Below are 21898 nucleotides of genomic sequence, written 5' to 3' on the forward strand. Positions count from 1 at the left end.
GTCTAAAGCAAAATAGACAACTTTTTACCAGTTACTTAGGCCAAAATTGTAAAATAAATATATAGACAGCCTACAGCAGCTTTTATCTTTTGCAAAAAAAGCAGGCAATGCATCACAAGCTTTTCTTACACGTTTCCTAGAATTCTTTTCAAGTACTTTAAAGTGGTCTTTAAAAAAGATGGCTTTCAATTCCATACTTTGTTTCTGCAGAAAGAGCTAGTGGCAGACTCATTTTCAAATAATTCTAAATAATTTTCTTTTCTTAAAAAGAGAAAAGGAATTAATAGCTAAGGATAATATCTAATTAGTACTACCTATGATGGGCAATTTTTAGCTAAGATACTTAAGTTCCCCCTAGCTTTGAAATTCTAACAGGATTTCAGTTAAACCTTAAAAAAAAAAGGAACCTATGACCTTTTAATAACTGCTCTACTGCAAAATTTATGTCATATTCCAAATGTTTCTCTTGCTTTGATGAAGGTTATTGAAGGTCTTTATTATCAAAACTCAAAGACACTTATGCCAAGGTATACAGACAAGCAGATTTGAAAACTGGTTACCATCGCCTACTGAGTTACACAGCAGATTCCAGTTCAAGATGACACACAAAAAGTAAACTAGATTTAAAGTGCTGTATTTAAAAACAAAAAAATTCAGTTTGCATTTTGGGGCAATTAAAACTGGAGACCTGACACTAAAAAGAAAGACACACACAGGGTTATCATTCTGAATTGTTCTATTTTGCTCTTTTCACTCTAAGAATGTAGTCTTATTCATAGAATGACAGCTGGTCAATTTATTCATAAGATATTTATCCATACTTATCTAGGCTACTGGACCAGTCATCTATTCTAAACTTTTATGTTACATATGGACATTTTCTCAATAGTACTCTTAAGTCACATCTCATTTACCTTAAGAACCACACAGGCTTGTTTTAAACAGTTGAAATGGCTGTAGTACACTATATAGTTTGCTTAGATGTACTCTGTTAATGGTCTGGTGTGGCCACAGGAAAAGCAAGCATTATTAAATATGAATGCAATCCTTACCACACAAATTGAACCTTTTTTTTTTTCCCCAGTAAAAAAGCTAGCCCAGAAAAATGTCTCATTCTATAAAGATTAATCATTTCCAAATCACAGTGAAAGGAAGTGGAGTAATTTACCAATTTTGTTTTCTATTCTATGTCTTAAGAGATACCTCACTAAAAACTGGTATCTGACATAACAGAATAACATTTGCAGAATGTAATATTGTAGTGAGAGTACAGAGGTTGATTGTTACAGACATATTAAACTCTGCGTATCAAATGGTTACATCCTATTTACATAGAACATTGGTCCAATAACAAAAATAGATAACAGCAGCTGGAAATTTATCTCATTCAATGTTCAGAGATAAAAGGGTTAACCATTCTTTCCATTATTTTCTATAGATAAGTCCTTTTTTCATACTGTAATCCGATGGCAATTAAATTCTGATATTTTTCCGAGCTACTGTATGAAGAGAATGCTGAAAGCCATCACTATACAGCATACTGCAACGTAAGGACTCTTCCGTTCACCTGTTGGAAAAAAGGGAGATATTCATGTTGATTCACTGAGTGGTTAACATGGATATGTTAAGGTTATTACTTATTATGGGAGAGGGATATAGAAGAATCAAGATAAAGTTCTTGCCTAGAAGGCCCACACATTTGGGGGGATGGCCAAAACAAGAACTAGATATAACATAAAAGCAGTACAACACAGAATGAGCTAAATTACACGGATTTATTTCTAAGACCACCTCCTTTTCATGTGTTTAGAAAACCCTTAATGCACCATTCCTATGCCACTGCATAAACCCAGATATTGAAAAAATACAACACAGAATGTAGGACAGAGATCCAAGAGAAACTATCTCAAACAACTCAATTAAGGCCAAAAAAATCGCTTATTTTTTCCTTTAAAAAAGGAAATTTCTACCTATGAAAAGAAATTTGACATACAATTTTCAGCTATGTATTTTTTTCTTGATGGTTCGCAATTTAAACACGAGAGTGATCAATAAAACTTCATGTAAGAAAGCAGACATAAAATACAAACCAAGAAAGATTTATCGACAGGGAACTGATGGTTGAGGGGAAGTGAGCAGGGAATGGGTGAAATAGGTGATGGGGATTAAGGAGGGCACCTGTGATGAGCATTGGGTGGCATATGGAAGTTATACCTGAAACTACTATTACACTGTATGTCAACTGGAATTTAAATAAAAACTTTAAAAAGAAAGGGTATAAGATGCTTCATAAAGAAACATTTTAGAAAAACTATTTCTGACCTGGATTTCATATGAAATGATTTATAGTGTAGCTCTTGGGTTAGGAATGTAGAACTTAAAACAACCACTTTTATAAGAGTCAATTCTCACATGTGTTTAAAAAGTGTTTGTATTTGGAGAACTTCCCTCCCATGAAGCAGAATGGAGGTGGCTTGTGAAACTGTCTTGCAAACAGATTAGAGATTCTGTGATTGAATTATCCCAACGTCATCTTGTTCTTTTCCTGTTTGTTCATTAATTGAATGGCTGTACAATTCCACAAAGCACCAGACATTTCTGCTGCTCTGAGGGTGTGAAAGAAAGGAAGAAGGAAGAGCGCGTGACATGCTATTTCTAGAAATAATCATGGCATATACCTGGTGTCCTGTAGTAGAGATTGTATATGCTCCCCTCACTTGTGCTTTTCTATGGTGTTTAAAATCAGCTCCCTCCCAGTAACTAAGTTCCTTTGGTGATGAACCATTTCATTTGGTAAGTTAACTACCTCTGGCAAATGCCAATCTTGACCATTCTCATCAACTAAAATCCTCAAGGTCATTTTCATTTTCAGAGCTTCCTCAAAGAGCTCACATCATATTGTTATTAACTTTATATCTTTGTGTCTGCTCAATGACAGTGTTCATAGAAGATATTACACACATACAAATAAAAGAAACATTTGGTGTTTTTCTATCCAGAGACATTTAGGGGACTGCTTTCAAGCTAAAGGAAATTCTAAAAAGTGAGACAACAGCATTTTCACAATGCCACTATCTCAATTGGAAAAAAAAAAAAATCTTTTAAAACTAAAAAAATAACTTGGGACATCATTTTTAAACAATGTTAATTCTTTTGAGGCAATACCCAAATTATCAAACAAAACCAAACTATTCAGACATAGTTTTCTAGTGGATTTCATAAGCAAGCCAGTCACTCTAGTTAGGGCTAGATAATCTCATTGTCTAATATAGTCTTATTAAACACCTAAAAGAAGAAATTAAATTGCCCTGAATTTTCCATCTGTTGGAGATTAATTTTTGAGGAAGTTCTTCTCTTCCTCATCTTCCAACTCAGAATGCTATAATTTACATATGGGTTTCATTTTCCTGTTTTTAATTTTCTTAAAAGAGATTGCCATGTGGTAGAGCTAAACATCTTTGGTGAACTTGTGTAAGAATGTTACTTCTCGTCTGGTCTTAGGTCTGTCTAAGTGAATGTGAAACAGTTGCTGTAACGTGATGTGTAACATGATAAGATGATTTGGCTGGGCCTTTTCCCATTAAAACTGCATCCTTTCTTGGTGGATATATTCTGTGTCAAGATAAGAGAGGAGTATATCAGCATTAACATTTTCTGAGCCATTTTGCCAAAATGAAAAGCTAATGCTTACACATAAGTGGCAAGAATGCATAGTTTAACTGAACCATTTAACCTACGGCATTCATACTGTTAAGAGAAACAATGAAGACAATAACTGACCAAGCAAAAAGAAAAGGCAGTTTATAATCAGACAATAACAATGGATGATACTGAAGGCAATCATTAGGAAAGCTACAAACTAAACGCCTTAAATTTTCAGTTATACTTCGAAGTAACCATTGTGAAAAGTGTCACCTGGGTTGGCTACTGAATGAAGCTGTACAGACTTCTCTAATTTATTATATAAAATGGATTTAAAATACCTTGATACTTAATTTAATACCCTAAAGAACTTTTATTTATGACTTAGCAACTTCATCCTATTGAGGTGAAAGCTCTTCCCCCTCACTGCAGACTTTTTATTTTTACCAATGAACTTTCAGTATTACTTTGACACAGAGACTATGACTCTATTAGGACAGTTTTGTTTTTCCATTATGTTCTCTCTTCGCAGTTTCCTTGAGGGTTTCTTTCGACTCTGTCCTTGACAATATTGTTTCTTTTTCTGGGTAACTTGGCTTTGAAACGACATTAATTTGCATATATTTACATTTGCTACTCTCTATCAATCAGCATTAGCCATCAAGGGTGCTCTTCTCTTTATCGCTCCCTTTGTTATTTTTCAAGTGATTAAGATTTCTACTGTTATTTCAGGCTTTGTGCTGTTGAGTTGCACTAGATGTCAGGTAAGGCTGCACCACAAATCTCTGCAAATCTAGGTTGAGCCCTCTCAACTCTGGTACTACTGACATTTTGGGCTAATTCTCTGCGAGGGGCTGCTCAGTGCATTGTAGGATATGTAGCAATATCAATGACCTATACTCAGTATACGTTCCTCCCCCATCTAGTTATGACAATCAAAAATGTCTTGGGGGGGGAGGTGGGTTTAAATGTCCTGATAACTACTTAGCTAGGCTTTATCTGTGCTTTACAAACTCTCTGAAGTCAATTTTCTCCCTATAATAGAAGAATTCTCATGTCTATCACCCTAAGAGATAATAAAGTATGACAAAGAACAATGAGGAAGGACAGTTTAACATGTTAAAAGCACAGTGAATTCTCAAAAAGACTCCTGCTTCAGTAGTCAATACATTAGAATGAGGGCCTTGAAGGAAGTAGTTTTAGGTGCCTCTATACACTACTGTCATTTTCTGGCAAGAAATCTGGCTAAGGAATCTTAGAATCTCATCATAGCAGATTTTAAAAGGATTTCTATATAATTTAGTAGGATGCTTACAAGTTCTCCTGTTAATGGTTCTTGCCTATCACTAAAAGTTCAAGGGAAGAAAACTTGGCTCTCTCGTAATTATTTATTTCAGTGGCTAACAACATATGAATCTTAGAAGATGCTAAAGAATTAGAAACTCTCACAATGAATTTTTAGTCCTTAGTTGAGCCTAGGTTATACCTATAATATCTTCAGATATATTACACCCATTCTCAGGTATTCTTTAGAAAAATGTCTAGATATTACAAGAACTTAGTTTGTAGTTTTCAATCTTTAATCAATTTTGTTTCCTGTTATGAACCATCTTTTAAATTTTCCACATTTCTGAGAAGTGAATCCAAAATAAAACCTAATACTCTAAATAGAACACACATTATCTAAGGGACATGACTCCTAATTTTTCTCTATTCAAAGTGACTCGTTGGGGTAATTCAGGCTGTTGTCAGGTTGGCTAACTAGAGTAAATGTCAAATGTAGGAAAATTTGTCTTTGAAGTCTCATAACTTTATAAAAGAAAAAAGTAGTTATATATAAATTAAATATTGGGAAAATATTAAAATCAACCTTTTTTTTTTGAGGGGGTCATGTAAATAATTCCAAGGTGGAGAAGAAATATTCATTTTCAGTCCAAGTGGAACAAGTACAAATGCTCTGAAATGTTTTGGAACCAGCGATGTTAAAAAGGGTATACTCTATTATTCAGGAATACTGGTAAACTGTATCAGTAAAATACATTTTAATTCATTCACTTGCCAATCATTTGAGAGTCTACTATGAGCTAGGCACTGTGCTAAATGTCATATACACACAGGGATGAGACAAGGGTATATTACTATCTAAACATAAACACAAAAACACCACAAATTTTATATGAAAAGTTAGAAGATAATCACATTTAACTTTAATCAGAACAAAACTCAGCTATGATCACATGAATTTGACAGGTGAAACAGTTATTGCTTTCTAAAAACAACATTCTAGGACTTAGCATAAGGCAGTAAAATGATTATGTTTAGACAGTTGGTTAGCAAGCCTTTCATTAGATGGGAAATTCATCCTTAGTGACCAAAACAGTACAAATTACACAGAGCAGCATACTGTATACTATATGCATGTGTGCATAAAACTATAAATGTTTGTCTGAAATCCCAACACCAGCAAAGCATAGTATTTGATATGCGAATTAAGATTTTTTCTTGTATTTTCCATTTCCCTGTGTATGAAGTATTATGAGGTATCTACCATGTCTAGTTTTAGCACAAGAAAAAGTTTGGTGGAACTCTATAAACTTACAGCTGATGATGTGGAAGTTATAGAAGGACACTTACCAATTCTGGCGCACTTCCAAAATATACCCAACAATCTGCATAGAGTAAAAAAAGGAAAAAGTAGCTATTGTTTAGTGGGAAAAGTAAATCATTCTCTCAGTATCATATAGAGAGTTCATTATACACTGGCATTTTCTCTTTTGATACTTTGCTTCAAAAACTGAAATTTATTTGATATTGAGCCACCATCTTTGTAGGAAAGGAGGCCACATGAACTTATCAACTGTTAGTGTACATAAATTGTCATAAACTGGGATACATGCAGTATCCTAGGTTAAACACACAGAAAATTAATATGACTGGCAAAAATTTGCACAGGGTTTTTTTGTAGAATTAATTCAGTCAACTTCAGTTGCTTTACTTTTAAAAGTAGAAAATACATATGCCAATTTGCATAAACATTAATTTTGAAAAAATGGTAAACAAACATTTGGTTGGTTTGGTAGGATTTTGACATTTAAAAATAAAACTCTCACACTAAAGAAATTACTTTTTACAGAATGTAGTTCTATATTTAAATACTTTATAGCCATGAACTCCAATGATAGCATTTGCATAGCTATGTCATTCAGTAAGAGAGAATATAAAAATATGTAGCTATGTTTTCTTTTTTTTTTTTTTTTTTAATTTTTTTTTCAACGTTTTTTATTTATTTTTGGGACAGAGAGAGACAGAGCATGAACGGGGGAGGGTCAGAGAGAGAGGGAGACACAGAATCGGAAACAGGCTCCAGGCTCCGAGCCATCAGCCCAGAGCCTGACGCGGGGCTCGAACTCACAGACCGCGAGATTGTGACCTGGCTGAAGTCGGACGCTTAACCGACTGCGCCACCCAGGCGCCCCTGTAGCTATGTTTTCAATATTAGTACAAAATCCTAGTTTGGGAACACTATATGAGTTAAATATGGCAATTAAAATACATACATTCTGGAAATAAGAATTACAATGAAAATGTTCATTTCAATTCTATGAATGAATATACTATGAGTTGAATACAAATTATGTGTATTTCACTTCTTTGGCATGTATAAAAAGTACTGCCTTTAAAAGAAAAGCAACCGAATCATTCAATGAATAGAGGTAGCTAAAAGATATAAAACATTGTAGGCAACTATTTTGTTGTTTTGACAAAAGAACAGAATTACAAATGGTATTATACATTGCTAAAAGTCAAGACAGATCAGCAGTACTTATTGCAGTGGGTTAGGACTGGTGTAACAATATCAAAATACTTAAATTTCAGGTAAATTGATATACTTTTTGCCAAAAGAGATGGCTGGCTGATGAATTATTGTATCTGAGTGGTTAAGACTGAAAGAAAATACTGCTTCAATTGAGTTCTATATGCATTCCTCCTCTGAAGTGTAACTTCCTGACCTCAAAGCAAAATGTCTCTTAGTTCAGATGATATGAAATGGGCATAGATGTTTATTTTGAAGGATGGATATTCTGACAGGTGAAGCAACTTTCCTATAGGAATAAAAGGACAAAAATCAAACATATTCTTGGAAATAATGTAGGATAATAGAAGGGTCAGACTGTGCTTAAGTTTAATTCTACTTAATTGTTGCATTAACTGAACAAGTTATTTTCTCTTTAATAACACTCACCCTCATAGGGTTGTTATAAGGATTAAATGAGTTATTACACAGAAACTCTTCAGAGTAGTGACTAACATGTTCTGTGTTCAGTAAAAGACAGGTTAAAGGCACATGTGACAGTAACTTCAGATATCACTTAAAATTGGCTTACATTTCACCAAAAAATCGAAGGCAACTGGTTAGTGACATGCAATGCCATGGTTCTTTGACTGTAAAAATCTACTGAGTGGAACATGCACTGTGGATTTAAAGCTACTCTGGCTGAAGGATTCAGAGGCAGGATACCTGAAGCTCCTGCATGAGAAGCTTATAGTCCCAAAGAACATAATCTAAAATCATATGATCACAATCAGGGTGATTTCAGGTTTGCTAACCTAGAAATAACTCAAAGCATCATTAGGAAATTGTGATAACACGGTATATTAAAAGCTAGATACATGAAAAGTTTCCTAACTCGGGCAACTTAGAGATTTATCAGTATCACTTTGGCCTTTCCCATATATTTCCCTACCTAGACATATTTCTGTAATATGCTATTTATTAATTAATAAATAAATGCTATTCATTTAACACAGAAACTTTATTAGTTAGTAAAAACCAATACAATTATGCTGCTTGGTTTCTAGGGCTGTAAGCCAGTAAATATATCTGCTGATAGAACTAATCAGGTCTATGATAATAGGCAATGAGAAAAGTAGCAATCTTTTATTGCTGCTTTTTAGTTCTGTATTATTTGAAGCAGTAAAAAATTAAGTTGTTATTTTCAACAGTGAAGTCATCAAGAACCTGCTTTATCCAACTGGTCTCTATACATCTTTACTTAAACATGGAATACTCACTGTAATGAAAGGGCAGTTTATTATGAATCTCATAAAAATGCATATTGTAACAAAAGGACAATGGCCTGTAAAAATTTCTCCTGGAGAAAATATTTCTTATATACAAGTCAAAATAAAATGGGGCCTAACATTTATAGAAACAGAAACAAAGTTTAAAAAAAAAAGCCTTTAAAGAGCTGAATGGACCAGTATATGCTTTACAGTACAAACAGAAGCATGCCATTTCTTTGCTCTTCTATGTAGGAGAAATATACTACTACTCAGCCTCTACTGTAAGGCTGGCAGCCCTGAGAACTCCTTTTTCAATGTAGCATGTAATGGATGTCTTCCTGCTCCCAAAGGAATGAGGAGCAGACATTTCCACATGCCATCTACTTTCTCCATAACTGTATTGGAAAGCTAAGTATTGTGACTAGTTTTTAATGAAATACTATGATTATTATTTTATTTTTAGAGAGAGAGTGTGCACATTAGCAGGGGAAAGAAAGGTAAAGGGAGAATCTTAAGCAGGCTCCACAGGAGCCCGACATAAGGCAGGATCCCAAGATCCTAGGAACATGATGTGAGCCGAAGTTAAGAGTTGGATTTTCAACCAACTGAGCCACGCAAGTGCCCTGTTATGTGATTATTTTTTAATGAAATAAATAAATATGTTATTAGGTAGGTGTTATGTAGTATATTCCAATACCAAGGAACAGATCAATGAGAATGTTTATTGGTTTCTAACATATGCTTTAAGTTAATCGTCAGGGGAGGAAAGGCTTCATGCACAACTAAGCAACACATAAGATTATACAACTTCAACAAACTGACATAGTACTATATAATTGCAACAAATGGACAAAGGATTAAAATGAATAAAGACTTAGTGCAAGAGGACTTCAGAGGAAAAAAAGGTGGAGTGAAGAGAAATCAATGTCTATGAAGGAAGAGGGGGATTGTCATAAAAACTGATGGACAAATAACCTCAGTATTGCTATTTTACCTAGCAATAGATTATCAGTTTATTGGAACAGGATCACGAGATTTTCAATATTCACAACTGATTAGAGCTTCTACTTATTCCTTTACACATGTCTGAACAACCCTAATAAATAAAAAGGAAGAGATGGTAACAAAAACCAAATAATTTAGATAATGGAATGTTTGGATAAATGCTAATTATGACCTGAAAGATAAAATGGAAGTAAAGGAAAGAGAAGCAATTATTACTTTCACAGTTGAGTATCTACCACCTTGCCTCTTGCAGATTTTTATTAGTGGAAAAGCAAAATTTGACTTTGCAGGATCCTAATCTGGCCTGATACAGGTTTGGAGACAATTATTCCAAAGTGAAGTATTCTTTCAGCTTTTATTTCTTAAAAGGATTAAACAGATATAGGCTTTTATCAAGAAAGGAGTTTGAGTCCCATGTTGGGCTCTGTGCTGGCAGCACAGAACCTACTTGGGATTCGTTCCCTCTCTCCCCTCTCTCCCGTTTCTCTGCCTCTCCCCTGCTCACATGCTCATGTGCTCTCCCTCCCTCTCTCAAAATAAAGTTAAAAAAAAATGATTAAGAAAAGTATTCACATAAATTAATAAATATGCAAGGCAAATAAAATGTACACAGTTCCCACCACATGGTCTCTGTTTTTTAATATACTCTTCCTTTTGGTTTAATTCAACATGTATTTCTGTATTGTTTTTTTCTTTTTTTAAAGCTTACTTATTTTGAGAGGGAGAAAGAGAGTGTATGCACACGTGTGCATGTATGGGGGACAAGCAGAGACAGAGGGACAGAGAAAATCCCAAACAGGCTCCGTGCTGTGAGCATGAGCCCAAACTAGACTCCATCTCAGGAACTGTGAGATCATGACCTGAGCCAAAATCAAGAGTTGGAGGCTTAACTGACTGAGCCATCCAGTTGCCCCATATTTCTGTATTGTGAATATGGCACTTAAAAATTTTAATTCTGTGTATCATATTAAGCTCAGATTTTTTTCAGGGTATGAACATATAATAAAACAGATGTGACATGCCCAAGACTTAATTTTTATTACTGTGTTAAGTTAGCTACATAAATTTCTCTAAAGATGTTTGCTTTATGATACTGACAGGGAGCTCATATGATTAGAGCAGTCTTACACTGGAGAGGGAATGTCTACATTATTATTTTTATGGACACAGTGCTTGCAAACTGTTAAATGCTTCAAAAACATAACTTTGTTTTTAATACCAGCTTTACCAATTATTCTATAAAAAGTAAGGCGAAATACTATCTTTGAAAGTACTAAACTGTATTTCTAATCCCAGAAAAAAACACAACTCTATCTTTTTTTAAATACACTTTTTTTTTTAGTTGAACACATTTCAGGTTACTTCTGGTATTTATCTTTTTATTTAGTAAGATTCTATGAATAGAAAGTTTTCCATTTTTAAAAAATATATTTTGTTAAAGTTTATTTATTCATTTATTTTGAGAGAGAGAGAGGGGAAAACTTGAGCAGGGGAGAGGCAGAGAGAAAGGGAAAGGGAATCTCAAGTAGGTCCTGTACTGTCAGTGTGGGGCCTGGCATGAGGCTCGAACCTATGAGCCATGGGATCATGACATGAGCTGGAACCAAGAGTTGGACACTTAACCGACTGGGCCACGCAGCCATCCCCAAAGTTTTCAGGTTTTGAAAAATAGAGGAGAAAATAATGCAAAAAGTTATTATAAAAATAATTTATATATAGGAATTAAATTATTTAATGCCTTTTATGGTAATTTACCCTCAATGTCTATAAGAACTAATATGGGTTATTAGATATCATTAGTAACATACCCAGTTTTATTTCTGTCCAGGAGGCTGGGTGCCAAAGATCGAATATAAGCACAGGTACATATAAGCAGCAAGATTACAGTCAACAGACTCTGAAAATTGAAAATGGCAGACTAAAAAAAGAGAAAAAGAAAAATTATTATCATAAGAAAAACTGCATAGGTAAAAAATGCCAGACAATTCCATATTAAGAATCATAGTTTTGTTCTTCAAAAAAGGCAAACAGAATGACATGTCTGAGAATACTTAAAACCCCAAATCATAAGGTATTCAGAGAGTGTACTTTCCTCTCCATTCTTTGGGCTAAGGAATGCAGAAGATGCAACAAAAATTCTAAATTCAAGAATTTGAAAACATTACCAAAAATGTCATGAATCCAAGGAACTCACCAAAACTCAATCATTATGTAATTAATACAGATGTTCTAGGAACCCAGACTTTGAGGCAGGACAGAGAGTCTCCATGCTCTGCCTGTAGCTGGCCATAGGACTTCAGCTGAATCACTGACCTAAGGCTGTCTTTCACATCTGTAAACCTTGGTGGACAGCGGGGATATAGACTAAATGATGGCTCAAGTTTCTTTCAATTCTTAAATTCTTTTAGAGTAAGAATGTTTTAAATTTAAGCAATCATGTTCCATGCATTGACTAATACTAGGCTATTAGGTTTTGGTGAAAGAAAACCACTTGCTCTTTCACTGTTGGTTCTTTAAAAGTTATTGAAATAATTTAACACAGGAATGATTGGAAATCACAGTTTTTCAGTCAAAGTAAAATGGAGGCGGGCTTAGTGTACTCAAAATTCAGCTCAAACATCATCTTTTCCAGGAAGTTTCTTTGGACCTATCTGCCTCCCCTCTCCTATTTCATAAAAAACTCTCCTTTCTGTTCCCACACAAACTGTTACACATTTTATAATACTCATCCCTGAAAGTGGACATTGCCTTATCAGACTCTGAACTCCAGCACCTGACAAGGCACCTACCACAGAGCAGACCAAGAAGTAATGGCTGAATAAATAAAACAAATTTTTGAAGGTGCAAGAATACCACTATATAAATAATAAAGAAAAATTGCTTCCATTTTACACAGGTAGATAAAATATATCCATCTTACACAGCAGCTAGCAATACGCTTAATTAGTAAACCCAGAGGCACCTCCCATAATGTCAGAAGTTAAAGAATAAGAGTTATAAAAATTTTTTGAGAAAGGCAAAATTGTTACTTGTAAATGTTAAGTGCTACCTGAAAAGCCCAAAAGAATTTAGTGAAAAACAATTACAGACAATAAGGGAATTGGGTGTGGCTGGGTACACAACTTAAATATTTAAATCAGCAGCTTCATGACTGTATTACCAACTGGTTGAAAGACATAATGGAAAAAAAAGTCTCTATTTGTAACAGCAACTAGAATAAAAAGCTGAAATATCCAGGAATAAGCCTAACAAAAAATGCAGTACTGGCATTAAAGAACAAAATTGACAAAACCTTGAAACATACCGAAAAACATAAAATTAGAATGGAGTGGTATATGAGGTTCTTACACTGGAAGGTATCATCATAAAGCTAATCTGTAAGTTTAAAGTGTACTCAACACCAACCAGTTATTTTCAAAATAGACAACTGACTTTGAAGTTCATATGGAAAAATAAAGCAAGAATAGCCAGAAGAATCCTAGAAGAACTAGACATGTCAGAAGCTGTCAATATTTTTTAACCTCTTATATGTTTTTATGACAAATATGTACAAACTATTTAAAACATTAAGATAATTACATGTTATGTGCCAATATTAAGGACAAAAAATGCTTATGTACAATGACAAACAGTGGGGAGAACAGTACACAAAATTCCATAATCAGTGTATCTTTAGCTATGTAAACCTTATACAAGCAAGAGGGGAGAATGCAGTGATTATCTCCGGAAGGTTTTTAACCCAATTCTCAACTTTTCTGGATTTCTCTAATTTCTTAAGTGTTATATTTATAGTCTGAAAAAGATAAAAATGACTTGCATTATTAATAGTTGTTTTGCTTGCAAATCATTTCTTAATGGATACACAAAGGTAAAGTTTAATATGGCTTGGTTTTTTTTGAACTGGATTTTAATTTTACATCTGTGAAAACAAGTGATACACATTTTATAACTTAAGTCAATAAATGAACTCTAAAGACAAATTTTATATAGAAAACACAGTATTTCACAATGCTTGTCTTTTAAAGACTGTATTTTGAACATTATGAATTTATTGATATAATATCTGATAACCTCATGAAATATAAAGCACAGATTTCTTTCCAGCCAAAGTAACTAAACATGTATTTAGTATCTATGGTGTCTGAGGCACGAGGCTAGACACAGGATTAAAAAAGACACAGCAGGATTCCTTCCCTTCAGGAGTTTACAGCTAATGATAACTGATATTCACTGAGAGCTTCTTTTGGATTATCTTGTTTATCCTGGTATATTTGAGGTAGGTGTTACTAATACCTTTATTTTATACATGAGACAACTGAAACATACAGCATTTACAATCAAGTTAGAACAGGTCATGTATTTTTAACAAGTAAACAGCAACTCCTTGTAGCGTATGTAAGTGGTTAGTTACTAAGCCATGCGGACAAAAAAAATGCTGGTTTCATAAAGAAAAGTCAGGAAAAGCTTCAAGAAGAAAGCAAGGACTGAAGTCAAATCACGAAAGGGCACAATTGGATTGGCAAATAGACAGCAGGCTCCAGAAGAGACGAGAGCATGGAAAACATCCCCACAGAATCGAGAACTTGCATGTTCAGGGAATAATGAGCAGACTTACTGTATTAAGCAAAGGACCTATGCAGTAAACTGGCTGGGAAATCAGTTTGCCACATAGGTTTATCGCATTCCTAATGGAGTATCTAAATCTCCCAATTTTGCAATGTGTACTTTTTCCTTCCCTAAATGTCTAGTTAAAAAAAAAAAATGCTTAAATGATAGGATGTCTGGGACTGGTTTCTAAATAATCCATTTTGTGTGATGGGAGGAGTGTGGTTGATGATGAAATGCTGAGTATATGAGGCTTCATTATACTCTTCTTCCTACCTTTGTATGTTTGAATTTTTATATAATAAAAGAATTTAAGGGGCACTTAGAGACATGCCTGTTATTAAAGAATTGGAATGTGTATGTATACATTTGTGTGTGAAACAATTTATAAATGAAAACCAGTTACAAGTGTGCAATATAAGATACAGACAACTTTGTTTCTAGGGTTTATAGACCCTAAGATTTAAACAAATAATCTTAGGTGGTATATAGTCTTTTACATGTACTCAGACTGACCAAAAAAGAATGTTTCAAACATCCAGACATTAGCCTACCACTGCTTAGTGTACCTAAGTATTCCTTTTAAAGCTTAGCATCTGTTGTCTGCCGACATAAAATTTTAGTCTAAGGTTTAAAGGAAACAGATGTTCCTGTTATTGTAGCAAAATAATTAGGATTTGTTTAAAATGTTATTAAAATGTTATAAAATTAAAATGTTATTAAAATGTTATAAAGTTATAAAAATGTTATTAAAAAGGAAGAAGCTAAGATTACAAAATAGAAAAGAAGATTTAAAAAAGGTGATAAGGGAAATAAAGTTAATTTACTGTTTTGTTCAGATCATGACATGTTTTTCAAGGTGCTCTGTGTTTTTGCAGACTATTTTTGCCTGCATGGTGAACTGACTCAAACTTCTGGTTTCAACTTGAGTCCCCCCTGTGAAGTCTTCCCTGTCCCCACTTGCTACACCAAGCAGAGACTGAGATAATTGTGCAGGTGTATATACATATGATAGCACCCATCAAACTGTAATGGTCTCCTCTATTTTATTGAGGTTCTTATCAACCTCTTGTGCCTATTAAACAGAATAGTGCACAGAAGTCACTGAAAAATGCTGAATGAACAGCAACTTGAAAACTGCAAAATAACGAACAATTTTAACAAATTCAAGAGCATATTTAAATCCCAAATCACCAATGTATGCTATTAAAAAAAAGCGTAGATTAGACTGTTGAATATTTTGTTAACTATTCCAGAGAAACTGCCACGCACTGCTCTGCATTTATATTTACTTATCAATGGTATTTTGGAAAATGCAAATGGAAGAAGCAATACCCTTACGTTTGTGTTAAGGGCCCAGGCTGTAGGGTAAAATCAAGGCCCAAGGTTAATTCCCTCTCAGTATCTAAACTTTGTTTGATCACCAACTGGAATTCAAAGAAAGTCCTACCAAGAAGCCAGCTTCACAGTACTTGCATATGGGACAATGAGTGTTCTGACTCTGCCTGGATGACTGAGCATGCTAGCTGGCTGGCAGAAAATTCTAGAACCTCAGATAATTCTCAAGTCTAAGGCTTATTTACATAATTTTCAGTCAGACAATACCAGGGAGTTATACAGTGGTATGCTACCCAGTTCAACATCAAATAATTCACGTTGCAACCAAGGAGTTATAAATCATTCCTTTTGGAGGCTCTAGGAAAAAAAAAAATCTGTTTTCTGGCCTTCTCCAGTTTCTAGAGGCTTTCTGCAATTCTTGGCTAGTGACTCATCACAGGGACCTTGATACTTCTTTTGTGACTATGACCTGACTGCTTATTATTTTTTTTTTTTTAACATTTATTTTATTTTTGAGAGACAGAGCATGAGCAGGGGAGGGGCAGAAAGAGGAGACACAGAATCCAAAGCAGGGTCCAGGCTCTGAGCTGTCAGCACAGAGCTGACATGGGGCTCGAACTCACGTACTGTGAGATCATGACCTGAGCCAAGGTCAAGAATTGGACGCTCAACCGACTGAGCCACCCTACTACTTACTTCTTAAAGGAAATCTTATGATTAAATTTCTCTCTGTCCCCATAATTCCAGATAATCTTCCCATTCGAGAATGTTTAGCTTAATCCCATATGCCAGTTCTCTTTTGCTTAATAAGATACCATATTTACAGGGTTTGTTTTTTTGTTTTGTTTTTGAAGTGGTGGAGGGCATTTTGACTACCATACCTAACAAATATTTTTTATTAAGAGGCATCCAATAACATTCCCTCAACTCAGGGCTACCTATGACACTCTCTGGAGCATAACCTCAAATACAACCAGGACAGTAATACTTGGGGTTGTGGATCACAGCAGCCTTGCCTTTTGACCATTAGTCTGAGAGTTGTGTTTATTCTTCGAAATGATACGGTGGAGATCCTAAAATATTTTTCTCCGAAGGCCCCTTTTATTATCCCTCCACACTCCAGCCCTATCTACTACTCACAGCTGATCAGACCTTCTGATATGCTTCAAATAATTAGTGCTATTGTACTAAATCAAATTATCCAAATGTGAAGGAAATAAACTCAACAAGTCACTTTGTATAACCATTCTGAAGTAAATTACAATTTGTTAAGCAATCTGAAATAATGAAAATAATCCAGACTTTCATCTGGCCACCACTAACGAAAAAAATTTATCACTGATTTGATGCAGAATGTTTGATGCAAAGCTTAGTGCTGAAACAAAAAAATTACCTGTGATGTTAACGCATCTTTTAAAAATTCCCTAGTCTCAAGTCAATTTGAAAAGTTAGGAATATTTATTTCAGATTCAATTTTTAATCACTTTATCTATGAAGATACAATTTCTTATTTTTAGTCATTCCTGAATATTAAACCTGTCTTCATTAGGTTTGTATATAAAGGGAAGAGTTCAGTGTAAGGTTTTGTTTTTAGATGTATATATAAAAATAGTCTAAGAAACCACCCAAAACATTAGGAATAGAGGGAAAAATAGGAGAAAAGATCCCAGCAGTATAAAGGCACAAAGAAGCAATGAGAAAAGCAGCAGAAATATACATATTAATAGGCTGAACAGTTCTTTGGTGTGCTCAATGACTGGTTGCTAACTGTACTTAATCTGCAGAAAAGACTGCCTAAGCCTACGGTATTTTCATTAGTCCTGGATCACTTGAGCTCCTTGTAGCTTATTTATTTTTATCATTATCAAAACAAATTGTTTAACCAATTTATTGATTAAGGGCCTTCCTTATAACACTGTCTGGGGGCTTCAAATGTTGATTGCCTCTTATGTGGTTAAGTGACTGACATATTAATTCTTCCAGTTTTACTGACATTCACTTTAAAAGAAGAACTGAATACCAAAGACTTAAACTTTTACAAGTCCAAATAATAATAATTTTAATTGTTTTAATACTTACTGCTTTTACACAAAAGTAGTGATTTATCCCTCTCCAGAGGTGGAAGGAGACCCCAGAAATGGTATTTGACCTAATTGTGATAAAAATTATACAGCACTGCAAAAGTGGGTCAGCATTGTATCATTTACAATTCTAGGTCAGGCCAGCATTTTCTAACTAGTTTCTACTTGTAAATTTATAGGTAACACTATTTGCTCTTAGAATAGAAAACATGGAAATGCAGGAATAAATGAAGCCTGTATAGAAATGTGCAAACACTTGCCCCACACAGGTGACCACAGGTGATTACTAACATCCATTAACACACAGAAATATTAACATTTTCTTTTGGTGTTGTTAGCACCTAAGATCAATCTTTGTTGCTTACTGTAAGGCAGCACTGAAATTGTACCAAACACACAAATTATCTTGGTGTCAGATGAAACCAAGAAACCAGGATTGCTTAATGTTTTAATGTTAAATACTGGTCTCTCAACATGAGTGCCTACTAAACATTTGGATTATTTAGGAAATTATCCAAGTATATAAATTTGTTCTTGGATAAATCCATTACCTCTACATAGCAGTTTAATTTCAATTGTAAAATGAGGAGCTAGAGTAAATAGCCATTTGATCTTACTGGTCCTCTTTCAAATGGTAGAGAGAGACCTTTTCTACTTCCACTTTCCACTTAAAATTAAGAACTTTCATGGCTATGAGGAAAGCTACAGTCCAGAGAAAAGCACCTCAATTCTGTTCTCCATTGGCAACACAGATGGTCATTTGCACTTAGTTTCATCTCACTGCCATGGTATCTATAATGCATTTACTGTGTTTGTATTGCTCAGTTTCCGAGTGATTTTATGAACACCACAGATCTAAATATAAAGCAACAAGGGGATCAAAGGTGTTAATAGGAGAATGCATACATAACTATGGTGAGCAGTAGGCTTAAAAAAAATAAAGCAAAAAATACTTCACATGTTGTTGATAATTTGATAAGACAGAAGTATTCCAAAGGACAAAGTACAACTCCTGTTATGAAGAAAAGTGTTCTGACCATGAAATTGGAAATGTGGCATGAAGCTTGGCTGTTCATAAGAATCACTTGGAGCTTTTAAAGACTATCGATGCCCAGATTTGGACTGAATTGGTTGGGCATTGAATTTCTCAAAGTCCTTTCCACTACACGTTATTTCTCTTTATCATCTCAGACAACACATTGAATTTGCTTATTTAATAATCTCCCCCAGTGGAATGTGAACTCCTTTAAGACACCGGCAAGACTTTTTGTATCCTCAGACTTGCAATCATTTGAGGACTAGCTAACTGCCATTGTGATGTAGATATCAAAAGACCTGGTTATCTACTTCAGAAACTCTAGCTAGAAAGAAATAAAGGTCACAAGGTATTGCTGTTTTCTGCTACGCTGGAGGGATACTGGAGATAATATAAAGGACTATAGACCCCAAATGAGATCCAGGAGAAAACAGAAGGAGAAGGGAAGGTTTCTTATGAAAAGATGAAACTTGAGATACATCTTGAAGGATGTTAAGAGCTAGGGAGAACAAGGCATTCTGAAGTTCTTAAAAGTATTCATTCATAAGTGATATAGTTATCAGATTGTGTTCTAGTAGTTGTAAATAATTATGGCCGATAAACCTTTTATGGCTGTGAAATTGCATTTTAAAAATGGATTCATTAAAATACAGTAATTCAAATTTAAGTCATGATCACTGAGTTACCTCACAAATACACAAGTTGAGGTGCAAATTCAAAAAGGAACTTCATTGTGTAGCTCTTCGAACTACAGGGTACTTGCTTTCTCAAAAATGCTGACATTCTAAGCTCAGAGGAACAGAGCAGGAAAGAAATACTAACCACCTGGCAGTTGTTTCTATTATCCATCCATGTAAGATTGGCATACTTGAGAGCAACAAATCACTAAGACATACTTTATCTTCCATTATGTTGTTTTTATTACCAACAGCATGAAGATTTCTGGCATCTGGATATTAAAATAAATTTGAGTCCTGGCTCTACTAACTACTAAGTGTACAATCCCAAGCAGGTCAGTCTCCTTGTGTTTGACTTCCTTCACCTGTAAACATCTACTCAGACATTATAGGCTTGAAATAAGACAGTGCTTATAAGTTGATTTTTTGAACACAGCCTGGCATACAGCAAGTGCTAACGAGAGCTATTCTTGTTACTTTTGAAAAAACAAGTATGGCTAGACAGTTTAAATACTGATGATCTTAAACACATTATCTGTCTTGCTATTAGCTAGATCATAAGACACTAAGATGATGAAAATAATAGATCTTTGACTTGTACTAAGAGTAAAATAATTCAACCTTAATATCTATGAAGCTATGCAAGAATTAAGAGTAACTGTCTCTAGGGCCACTTGGCTGATTCAGAAGGTAGAGCATGTGACTTACTCTCTGGGTGTACCCCGCATTGGGGGTAGAGTACTTAAAAGAGTAACAGACTCTACCATTTTTAAATTGAAAAAAGGAAGATTTTCTAAGTTCAGCAACAGTTCACTAATGGCAATCTTTAAGAGCAAGTGTAGGGCCACCTGGGTGGCTCAGCCGGTTAAGACTCTGAATCTCGATTTCGGCTTAGGTTATGATCGCAGGGTTTGTGAGTTCAAGCCCTGCGTCCAGCTCTGCGCCAACAGCACAGAGCCTGCTTGGGATCCTCTCTCATGCTCTCAAAATAAGTAAGTAATTTTTAAAAAATTAAAAAAAAAAGAGCAAGTATATTCATCCGATTGTGTGGTACAGAGGGAAAGAAGCTGGAGTAAATTCTTGGCTCAGGAATGAATAACCTCCCAATAAACTGCCATCTCCTCTGTAAGTGGTAATGTTCTCCAGGCAAGACCCTGTGATTTATGCCCCATCTATAATCAAAAGTAGTTGGAGTAAAGCAAGAAACAATTAACGAATTTTCGATTAAATGTCTAAGGGTTTAGTATTGTATGGGTTTCCGCAGGAACTTCTGGAACATAAGCTCAGCAACTTTCACCCCACAATAGCTTTTTTTGAGTCATGGTTTCTTTTGATACTATAATCAAAGACATGCATCCTTTCCCCAGAAGTATGCTCATAAATGCAACATTTGGCCTGTGGATTTAATTAAGTGCACCATGAGGTCCTGGTGTAGAAGCTGCTGACATTTACTATAACAAAAGTAAAATGGCTTCAGATATAGCTTGAGAGATTTCACTATTACTAATACTACTACATCTTTCCTCCCGCCATGCTGGCTTTAACTCTTTTTCTCTGCCTGGAGATGTAAATATTTCTTTTGCAAACTCTCATGACTCGTTTTAAGCTTTCCTAAGAGGCCCAAACTATCAAAGGAATCTGTAATAACACAAAATAATACATAAAACTTAAAAAAGGTGTGGGGAAGGAAGATCCCAGGCCAGGCACCACCTCAAGTACATTCCTGTGAAAAACTGCTTCTGCAGAGATCGCCAATCATTTAAAATCTACTGTTTGTAAAAGAGTATCGTTAAGACTGAAAGAATGGAGTAAAAGGGGCCTGAAAGGTCACTAACCCAACAGACAAAAATTAAGGTGTGGGCCAGGCCCGTGGGGCATTAGAGGACGCAAAATAACAAGCGCGAAGTTGAGAAGCTCTATGTCTCCTAGAGTCAATAACCACAAAGAGTACATTTAAATGATTGGGTTAAGCCAGACCAGCGAATTCCTTTGAACCAAGTCAGAAAAGTGGACTCTGCGGGAGAGGCTGGGACCGGCGGCCGCGGGGTCTTTCTTGGGCGGTCGGCCCCGGTTCTCCTTGTTGGGCTTGCAGGGGCCACATGGTTCCCGGGCCTGTGCATCTTCCGAGGCCGGCAGAATCAAGCTAGTGACTGAACTCCCTGGCCCGCACACCCAGGGCCGCCGTCCAACCCTCCGGCCCTAGCTCGCGCCCACTACCCCTTCACAAAGCTCAACTGCGACCCCACAGCCCCAATTCTTACCATAGTGAGGCCGGCGAAGCCCCAGCCACATCACCCTTCCGGGCGCAGGGCGGAAGAGGCGTGCCCACCCCACTTGCCCTTCTCGTTCCCTCCCCGCGTTCGGTTGGGCCTGTCAGGGCACCTCCTCCTGAGCCGCGCGACCCCGACACTAGGATAGGTTCCTTGCAACCGGAAAAGGCAGGAGTTAAG

The 21898-nt window shown here is 35.5% G+C and overlaps 1 protein-coding gene and 1 non-coding gene across 2 annotated transcripts; both read right to left on the minus strand.

The window, feature by feature from the left end:
• Positions 1–618: 618 nt before the first annotated feature.
• Positions 619–21836, minus strand: TMEM167A (transmembrane protein 167A). Its single transcript, XM_007079785.3, has 4 exons — positions 21710–21836; positions 11520–11629; positions 6277–6311; positions 619–1567 (listed from the first exon to the last, which is right to left on the minus strand). The coding sequence occupies exons 1-4, from the start codon at positions 21710–21712 to the stop codon at positions 1497–1499; spliced, it is 219 nt and encodes a 72-aa protein (XP_007079847.1). The 5' UTR covers positions 21713–21836; the 3' UTR covers positions 619–1496.
• LOC122232400 lies at positions 8951–9085 on the minus strand. Its single transcript, XR_006209752.1, has one exon. It is a non-coding gene; the product is annotated as a small nucleolar RNA U109 (small nucleolar RNA).
• Positions 21837–21898: the final 62 nt, after the last annotated feature.

This window comes from Panthera tigris, chromosome A1 (genome assembly GCF_018350195.1).
Source record: "Panthera tigris isolate Pti1 chromosome A1, P.tigris_Pti1_mat1.1, whole genome shotgun sequence".
Taxonomy (NCBI): Eukaryota; Metazoa; Chordata; class Mammalia; order Carnivora; family Felidae; genus Panthera; species Panthera tigris.